Source organism: Brachycentrus maculatus, unplaced genomic scaffold, assembly GCF_059751285.1.
Source record: "Brachycentrus maculatus isolate JH-2025_06_01 unplaced genomic scaffold, ASM5975128v1 h1tg000097l, whole genome shotgun sequence".
Taxonomy (NCBI): Eukaryota; Metazoa; Arthropoda; class Insecta; order Trichoptera; family Brachycentridae; genus Brachycentrus; species Brachycentrus maculatus.
In genome coordinates, this window is record NW_028280851.1 from 1,595,669 (window position 1) to 1,605,803 (window position 10,135).

The 10,135-nt window shown below is 31.3% G+C and overlaps 2 protein-coding genes and 1 non-coding gene across 4 annotated transcripts in view; 2 read left to right on the plus strand and 1 right to left on the minus strand.

Moving 5' to 3' along the window:
• The window catches only part of LOC148310395 (SUN domain-containing ossification factor), a 58,951-nt gene extending 54,417 nt beyond the window's left edge, over window positions 1-4,534 (minus strand). Inside the window, exons 1-2 of the mRNA XM_088258539.1 lie at window positions 4,370-4,534; window positions 4,006-4,275 (exon numbers count right to left, since the gene is read on the minus strand). Of these exons, the coding sequence (XP_088114665.1) occupies window positions 4,006-4,275; window positions 4,370-4,428 (329 nt within the window). The 5' untranslated portion in view covers window positions 4,429-4,534. The remainder of the gene's footprint in view (window positions 1-4,005; window positions 4,276-4,369) is intronic.
• Window positions 4,535-4,871: 337 nt separating this feature from the next.
• LOC148310396 (oligosaccharyltransferase complex subunit ostc-A) lies at window positions 4,872-10,026 on the plus strand. Of its 2 annotated transcripts, none has more exons than XM_088258502.1 (2): window positions 4,872-5,082; window positions 8,349-8,801. In XM_088258502.1, the coding sequence occupies exons 1-2, from the start codon at window positions 5,022-5,024 to the stop codon at window positions 8,657-8,659; spliced, it is 372 nt and encodes a 123-aa protein (XP_088114628.1). In that variant the 5' UTR covers window positions 4,872-5,021; the 3' UTR covers window positions 8,660-8,801. The 2 variants fall into 2 exon arrangements, with proteins under 2 accessions (XP_088114628.1, XP_088114627.1); XM_088258501.1 differs by having other exon boundaries at window positions 4,875-5,092; window positions 8,349-10,026.
• On the plus strand, window positions 5,152-5,231 carry LOC148310397 (small nucleolar RNA SNORD36). Its single transcript, XR_015837410.1, has one exon. It is a non-coding gene; the product is annotated as a small nucleolar RNA SNORD36 (small nucleolar RNA).
• Window positions 10,027-10,135: the final 109 nt, after the last annotated feature.

Consider the following 10,135-nt stretch of genomic DNA (forward strand, 5'->3'; position numbering starts at 1 on the left):
ACCTTTATAAATAAAAACATACATACATTTAAATACGTGCGTGTTTTACAATAGTATCCCTGTGTCAGGTGTTTTTACCTGAGACAGATTGAAATTGTTTCGTTTTAAATAGCTTTTTGACCGCAATGGCAGCGCCATCTATAGAATGCACAGCAACATACGAAATACTAAAATTTGTCCACGGCGGACAGCGTGCTTCTTGGCAGTTATTGATATTTAGCATTTTAATGTTTTTGGTTGCATTGTCGTTTAATAATTTTTTATTTTTTATTTTCAATGCTTCACCAGCATTGCGAAATTATACAAATTCGGAATGTGTGTGTGTTTCTATTTCCTTATTTTACATTTAACCAGACTGAGCCACAGAAACGCGCGGCCGGGTACAGCAAGTACGTAATAATGAAATAATAAAATAAAAAGGTTTGTTAATATATTTGTATCATTTAAGATCAAGATAACCTTGGTTTTTGTGTGGATTCCATTATAATTTATTCTAATTAGCGATATTTTTATGTGTTTTTGATTATGTAATTTCTGCCATCTTTCACATACTTTTAATATAAATCTGTATAAATCATTGCCATTCATAAGACTCAAATAAATTGTTAAGCGTTTTTTTTTTCAAACCGAGGTATTTAGATTTTTATTTTTGCATGCTATAAGACAGTTCTTTATTAGATATTTACCGTGTCGCAAATATGAAAACAGACGTACGTAAAATAGACATTTTAAAATTCTAAAAATAATGGACAAGAATGTTTAACCGTAGAAAACCAGAATAAATTATTTGATGAATAAATAAAAACTCTCCCAAGTACGCATTAATAAAATATTACAGTAGAGTGGCAGAAAAAAACATATTTTTATTTTATTTTCGAAGTGAAACTTTTTTGAAGGCAGAAAAGCAGTGCCTATCCTATCTTACCCGCGTGACATAACTTGCGCTGCGTGTCGCAATCAGTACCTACCCTACCTTACTAATTAGTACCAGCTTACCTTACTACCAACATCTACTGCATACCCTAATTAATTATCTGTGCACGCCACTGCATAAACCCTTAATTCTTTTCTTAGAGTATGAATTAATGATGAATAAAATAAATACTTCATTTAATTAAGAGTTTTTTTTTAAATTTCACACAACCATTTACGAATCCTGAAATAATACAATCTCAAACAAATGCAAAGAGAACAATGCATAAAATCATCCATTGTATTTCTAGAACCTAAAAAGTTTCATTTCTAACGCGCGAGAGTCTCACGCATGTTTTTGTAATGTTTGGTTATACACATTATTATGAAACCAAACCAGACCAGCGAGGTGGATAGAAGGATAAATCTCTCTTTGGTGGCTTTTGGAAAGCTTAATTCCACATTCCGAAGCTCCATTCCCAACTCACTCAAGACTCGATTGTATAACCAATGCATTCTACCCGTCCTAACCTATGGCGCGGAATCAATGACTCTGACCAAGCAATCCTCCCATAAGTTGTAAGTTGCACAGAGGAGCATGGAGCGAATTATGCTTGGAATAACATTAAGAGACAGAAAAAGGAACGATTGGATCCGACGCCAGACACAGGTCTGTGACGTGGTAGAGCGAATTGCTTGACTGAAGTGGAAATGGGCCGGTCACATAGCCAGAATGACCGACGACAGATGGACGAAACGCGTTATGGTGTGGAGACCGAGGAACCAGAGGCCTCAAGGACGTCCACCGATGAGATGGGTGGACGACATCAGGAAGTTTGCTGGAAGACAGTGGATGGGGACGGCGCAGGATCGGGAGGAGTCGAGGCGGAAGGGGGAGGCCTATGTCCAGCAGTGGACCTCAACCGGCTGATATGATGACGATGATGATGAAACCAAACACAACTGCAAAGCTCGTTATGGAAACACACCAAATCAAGTTGGCACTCAAAAGAAATCATTTCACAGAGGCCGCAATCCGAACACTCGACATAATATTCCTTTGATTAATTATTGCTAACAACGCATAAGATAAAATATTTACTCAAATTAATTTGACATCGAAATATACATTACATTACGAGTGCCAACAGAGTAATCAAATTATCAACTTAAATCGAAAAACAAATTATTGGTGCCAGGATAAAGATAACACAATATAGGCGTATTCACGAGACCTGTTTAAAATTGACCTTGTAACGAATAAGCGATACTAAAATAAGATAAAACTGATTCCTTTCTTAAGGCCCAGCATTCGTCAAGTCGCAACTAAATTTTCTCTAAATCCAGGTAACATTTTACGCAATTGATTTTACGCATTGAAAAAAATAGTTTTTCTACGAAATAATTATATGGTTTTGAAAGGAAAAGAGTTATTAAAAGGTAAGGAGTTCAAAAAAAGGAAAATAATATATTTCTATATATTCTAAAAAACAAACAAAAAATCTAATATACATTATTTTAATAAATCGGGCGTGAACAGAAATGTGACCTCTCCGGTGGTCTCCGGTGGCATGAATTCTGTGTTAGCGAATATGTTCTTAATATAGCAAAAAAATCATGTTTCTACTAAATTTATTACAATAAGAAACCAGAAAAAAAATTGTTACGCTCCGCAAATGTCAAAAACACGCTATACCCAGTGGCGTGCGCAGAGAATTAATTAAGATAGGCAGTAGAGGTAGGTAGTAAGGTAAGCTAGGTACTACTTACTAGAGTAGGCAGTCGATGTAGGCAGTAAGGTAAACTGGTACTTAGTAAGGTAGGGCAGGTACTGGTTGCATTTTTAAATGTCAGGCGGGTAAGTTGGGATAGACACTGCGTTTTTTTGCCTGTATGGAAGGCTGTATGTATGCTAAAAAATTAGTAAATTGACGACATAATGATGGTTCGAAGTTCGAAGACGAGTAGCATAAATGGGTTGAGAGGTTTTACGAATATCTCTGAAATTTCTTAAATGGAGATTCTTCTAATTTTGCAACTACATAATTAACCTTCAAAATGAAGATTAATCTGAATTCATTTATACTCAAGGTAAGTTTAAATATCGACATGCTTATATAAACTCGCTATCCATATTGATAATCTGTATATGGAAATATTAGAATTTTGATGTATTTATGATAGTATTGGTTCCATTCTGGGAATCTTATCGAAATGCCTACTTACTATACTACGCATTAATTGTTACTATATTATAAATTTATAGTAATAATTTTAAACAAATTGTCTCTTAGATTTTTTTAAAATAACTGTATTTATGATTGTTTTATTATTTTAAATATGAACTTATAACTTACTAACCATCACGCCACTTCCCTGCAGAAAGTAAACTTTTATATTTTATTACAACATTTTTTAATGGATTAAAATAAAAATAATATATAATACATAATATTGTAAAATGTTTAGGCCCTCGTTTCACAGGATTTAAAATTAAAATAAATAATCCAGGAGTCAGAATTTAATATTGCCTCAAAAAGTGGTCAGTGATTGTCAATGGGCCAGTACCTAAACAGTTACCCTATTTGAAAAATAAAATCAATATATATTTAGAGTTCAATCATCCCATATTAGTATTCAAGGCCTTAAAAAATATTTATAAAAAAAAACAGCTATCTTTATTTCTGATTTGTTTGTTGATCACTGATTTTATTCGTTTTTCGTTTGCATATTTTTTTTAATATTACTCACAGATTTGCCTTTCTAGTATATATTATTTATTGTTCATTTATTATTCATGTACAATTTTTATTTCATAAAATCCTGATGTGGATCTTGAAATACTAAATACATATGAAGTATACATTGGTCTATTATCGATAAATTTTTAAATAATTTAATACATACGTTTTTTCCACTTCTAAACAGTTTTTTTTTTTTACAAATAATAGGAATGTCAAAATTGTGTTTCATTCTACAATTACAGGAGAAAAAGAAGCGAAAGAGACACTGATGAGCTATGAAAAACTTGGGTTTAAAATAGTAGTATTTGTTTTATAAACTACAAAATATTATAGATCAATAAGTACTCACCCTCCATTAACAACTGCCGATTTTTGAGATAGAACTTCGGTAAATATAAATTCTTGTGATCCGATTGCGTCCGAAATAGGTTTTTTCTCTATGTGTTCATGAACTTTGTCTGACTCAGCTGCCTTTACTGCGATTTCCTCATGAAAAGCCTTGTCACCTTCAGGAAGGAACGTTCGATCTTCTAATTCACTCTGAATATGATCATTCGTTAAATTAACACTATCCACTGGCGATATCACTTGCGTAGACACCAATGCAAATAAAATACAGCTGAAATCAATACAGACAAATAAATTAATCGGAAATTCATTCATCGTACCTAGGTTATGAAGTTTTACGATATATTTGTCAAAATAAACCATACCTTGACAGAATATTTAGCAAAATTACAAACTCGTAAAATTTCCATTTCCCGAAACCCATGATGGAAAATATTTACAATGAAAATGCAATAACATTTTCCTTTAAAATTGGATTTATTATTTAAAACAAATAGCGCAAACAAAACTCCAAAGAAAATTCGTAAACTGACGTGTACTTCACAGTTGATACGAACGGCTAGATTATAGAAATATCTCAATTCAAGGGCTCCATATCATGTCGGAACTTAGTAAATCATTGTGTAGGTTGTTTTTATTTTATTTATTTCTTGGAAAGATCATTCCAAACATGAATTATATGGTTGATTGAAAAAATTTAAGTTCAATTTGTACATTAAATACATTTTTGCACCTCTTGAATCTTTACATGCCTGTCTGTCCATGGAATAATTTAATATCATGTGTGTGGCCCAATACAATAAAAATATATGCAAAGCCATAGACAAAACAACTCAATCAAACTCAACACAAATGCATAGATGAAAAGTCAGTGACACGTCGGATAAGTTTTGACGTTATTGCATCTTTAAAAATTGTGTTCGTTTTTAAGATTAATTAAATAAATACAATGGAGACGATATATGCGCTTCCTTATAAAGTTTTAGAAGTTCCAAATATAAAAATTAAACGACCGTCATGGTTCCAGCAACCTTCGGCCATGGTTATGTTTTCATTTGTGTTGGTTTCTTACTTTTTGGTAACCGGAGGTTAGTATGCCGGTATTTTAGCGGAAATATTATTTGTAAACTCAAATGTGTAGCACAAATTGTTATGATGATTGAAATTCTTGCTTTAAATTTATTCATGTAAAGTAAAAAACATCCAGCTTTGTTTCCCAAACACACTTTTGTTTTAATTGTAAAAACATTGCTAACCCTGAAATGCACATCCAAGTATGTACTTGATTCCAACTGCACTACGTATTTTTGTATGAGTAAATGTGGCAGTATCATAAAGTTATCACAAAACAGTTAGTGCTTATATTCAGTATTTGTATGAGGTAGGTAAGCAAGCCCTGATATATATTTGATCTCTATAAGATCATCTATATAATCTTTAAAATGATCTTATGAGAGAGAAGCAATACATTTCTAATTCTTTTCCATGGCAAATTTTTATTCAAGTACATAGATGAGAATATAAAAGTGTTTTATTTAATTTTAAATAGAATCTATCAGTTAACTTTTATAACATTTACTGTGTTATTTTTAATTGTTTTTAACGCTGAGGGAAATGCGGGGTGTTTATGTAATATGTGATAGTTAAAAGAATTTTGCATTATTATATAAGTTTCATATTTTTTTATTTTTTTTTATTTATTTCTTAAGTTAGCTTATATTAAAACTAATATAAACTATTATATACATTTACATCATCTTTATATATTTACATTTCCTTACAGTAACTTAGACATTTATTTTTAAATTCTTTCAGACACTTTTCATTCTTCATACATTCAGGCATCTCATCATACATTTTTAAACCCTTATACATCAAGCAATTTTGCGACTCAGCTCTTTTCAATAATGGTAGTCTTATTTTATCCTTTTGTCTAGTAGCATATTCGTGACAATTTTTGTTTAAGACAACTTTATCCTTAAAATATTTTGGCAACTTATCGTGAAAAAATTTATGTACAAATATCAACATATTAAATTTAAGTCTTCTTCTTACAGATAACCATTTTAGTTCATCTCTCATTCCTTTTACATTGCTATATTTATTCTTCCCAAGAACTATTCTCATCGCCCTATTTTGTGCAATTTCTAGTTTATTTAGATTTCCTTCGTTTGCTAAAAATAACACTGTTGAGCAGTAATCTATGTGTGGAAGAATGATTGTTTTGTAAATTAGTTCTGCAGTATCTTTATTTAATTTATTCCTTAATCTACTAAGGAAAAATATTTTTTTTGATATTTTTTTATTAACGTGTTCAAAATTTGCATTTAATGTCAATTTTGAATCTAGTATTATGCCCAAATATTTCATTTCATCAACCTTTTCTATGGTTTCATTATTAATAAATATATTCATCCTTGGGTTTGGCTTTCTTCTTCCTAACTCCATGTATTTTGTTTTTCCAACATTAAGCTTAAGTTTATTAATTTTGAGCCACTCGGATATTCTGTTTAAGTCCTCGTTTAATTTTTGTAAAGTCTCTGTATAATTTTCTCCCGCTATATATATTAATGTATCATCGGCAAATAATTGTAGTTTGCAGTGTTTTATTATATTTGTGATGTCGTTTATATATATTATAAATAAAATTGGTCCTAGAACTGATCCTTGGGGAACTCCTAAATTATTCTCCAAAGGTTCAGATATTTTGTTTTCTATTTTAGTTACTTGTTTTCTTCCTTGAAGATATTCTTTGAATAAATTGAGGGCCTCATTTGAGAGTCCTATTATTTCAAGTTTTTGTAGTAATTTTTTTCGATCTATTGTTTCAAACGCCCTTTTGAAGTCCAAAAACACAGCTAAAACATACATATTTTTATCCATTTCCCTTTTCCAAGTATCAATGACAATATTAATTGCAGATTCACACGAGTTGTTGTTTCTAAAACCTGATTGTTCCTGACAAAGTAATTTATTTTTTTTCTAAATATTCAATCAATTGTATTTTTATTACTATTTCCAAAATTTGTTCATATTTCGGTAACATGTTAATTGGCCTAAATTCTTCACACTTTTTTGTATTCACCACTTTTGGTATAGGGATTACCATCGATGTTTTCCATGTGTTTGGGAATTTCCCTTTTAGTAACGATTCGTTTATTATGTTAAGTAGATGCTTTCCAATTTTCGGTAATATGTCTCTTATTATTTTAATTGTTAATCCATCCGGACTTGATTTTGATATTGTATTTTTTAGTACTAGCTTAAGGTGTGTCATATCAATTTCTTTAAATACCATTTTATTTTTTATATCCTGAATATTTTTTACTTTTGTTTCATTAATTAGTGGAATACTTTTGTATGTATGTAATTTTGTAAATATGTAATTTTTTTTCTCAAACGGCCACTTATTACATGGTTTTATGCAAACGTAATGTGACACAGTGTTTATACAAATATAAAGGTTTATTTTGTCGTGTATTATTGACACTAGAAATTTGAAAAATCAATTGCCGCACCTAAATGGTTACAGTAGGTACCGATAAAAAAGAAAAACAGTGATTAAAACTGAAGAAGGGTATATTATTCATTCTAGGATTTTGCATCCTAAATATACCTTATGTCCGCCTCCGTAGTGTAATGATCAGCACGCTCGGCTACCGTTCTGGAGGTCCCGGGTTCGATTCCTAAGGGGGGGTCAAATAAATACAAGTGATTTTCTCACTCTATTATTTATTTAATATTACCCTGGACTGGTACCTGAAGCGGAGGGCTGATCACCTTTCCTTCATGTATTAACAATCAAGATAACACTGTCTTTATATGATTCAGTGCCCTATGCATCATTGGGGTGCGGATAAGGGTTTGATGATAAACATACCTAAAAATCAATATGCTTTTTTACCAGTAATATGTATTTCTTTTCTTATTATTATTAGTCCTCACCTTTTACTTATTTGCGTTATGTAGAGAATTGTTTCTTCAATCTCCTTATCATCCATTGTTCACTTTGTGTAATGCCACTTTTTAAACACTTATTCGTTACTACCGGTTTCGGAAAATCATTCTATCATCAGGTCATTAAAATAAAATTATTACGATTTAAAATATAATTATCAAATAAGTGTTTCTAAAAGTGGTATTACACAAAGTGAAGAACAGATTATAAGAAGTTTTTTATTACCATACCAAAAAGTTATCAATGCTTTTAAAATACAAAATAAATTATTTCTTCCTTTGTAGGAATAAAATTTGATGTCATGACAATAAGGAGTTTTTTTATTACCATACCATAAAGTTATCAATGCTTTTAATATAAAAAATAAATTATTTCTTCCTTTGTAGGAATAATATTTGATGTCATAGTGGAGCCTCCGAGTGTCGGTTCAACTACAGATGAGCACGGCCACTCCAGGCCGGTGGCCTTCATGCCCAACAGGGTCAACGGGCAGTACATCATGGAGGGCCTCGCGTCCAGCTTCCTCTTCTCCATGGGAGGACTTGGCTTCATTATCCTGGACCGCACACACAACCCCTCCACACCCAAACTCAACAGGATACTCCTGATTTCAGTCGGATTCATCTGTATTCTTCTATCCTTTTTCACAACTTGGATTTTCATGCGCATGAAGTTGCCAGGATATCTGCAGTCTTAATTTTAACTAGGTTTTAATTTAAGTCTTAATTATCCTACTTTTAAATACTTTCCAACCTTTACGTGGGCATTATACGGTATTATCACTCGTTTTTTCATTAGAAAAATTCATGTTATAATGATTAAAGAAAACACTTGTTTTTTACCACTTGAGTTTTATTATTGACTACATGTTTCAGAAGTTAAACTTCCTTCATTCAGGTCTGTATAGTAACATAATAATAATAATAGTTATTATACAGACCTGAATGATGGAAGTTTAACTTCTGAAACATGTAGGCAATAATAAAACTCATGTGGTAAAAAACAAGTGTTTTCTTTAATCATTGTAACATGTCTTACCACAAAGTTAATGCCGAAACAATAAATAAAGAAAAATTCATAATCAGAAGAAATCGGAATTAAGTCAAGTGTGATATCTTTACAAGTTAAAAAAAATATCCAATTTTCAAGATAATTTAATGAAGCCTTACAATCTATATATGTAGATTGAAAAAAATTCTCAATATTCTTGTGACTTCCGTTGCAAGCATGTAGTATGAGGAACAGAAATTAGCAGGAATGAAATAATTTTAGCACTGGTTTTAAAGGCATTGTTACCATACTACACTTGTATGAAATTGCTACATTTGATTTTTTAATAATTATGTTAGAGAAAATGGTGAAAGAATTTTTTTTTATAATCTAAAAAATCCGTTTACATATAGAGTATGTTAAATCTGATAATCCCCTGAGTGATAATACCCAATCATTATTTTGTTACTGTAATCTTATTAAAACTTCTTTGTCATATTCTTAAGAATCACAAGAATTATTGTGATACACAGTTTTAACACCCGGAAAAATGCCATCCCTTAAGGTGGAAACTGACCGGAGCATTTCGTCGTAACATAACACGTTACAATGCGAGCATTCAGGCAGTCAGTACACCGAGCCGAGGGCTCCATCCATAGTTTTGGATGCTCGCTGATGCTCGCCGCGAGCGATGTTACGACGCTACGTTTCGACAAAATGCTCTGATCAGTTTCCACCTTTAAAACCGTACTGTATTCTAACAGTTGGAAGTTCTTATCTGTTTGGTTTATTTTTAACATATAATCATTGCGCATATTTGATGGTCAAAAAATCTAAATAAAGTAAGAGGTTTTAATATGATTATACCATGTAACAGTTTTGTCAAAACATTTGTTACATGGACTGTAGCATAAATAATCTGCAGCATATCAAAGGTTGAAATGTTCTCAAAATTTTGTCACAAATCAATTATAATTCATACATATAAATATCGTTCCATCATTGTACAGAACAAATTTTATACCTTGAAATGGTGCTCGTAAACTAATAAATGAATTTGGTCCACCTAAGAAATTGTTTTACTTAAAAGCTTTATTTACGATAAAATTATACACATATAGATATAATTACATAAGTACTTACAATATATATATATACTGTCTGCCTCTTGGTGATGCCACAG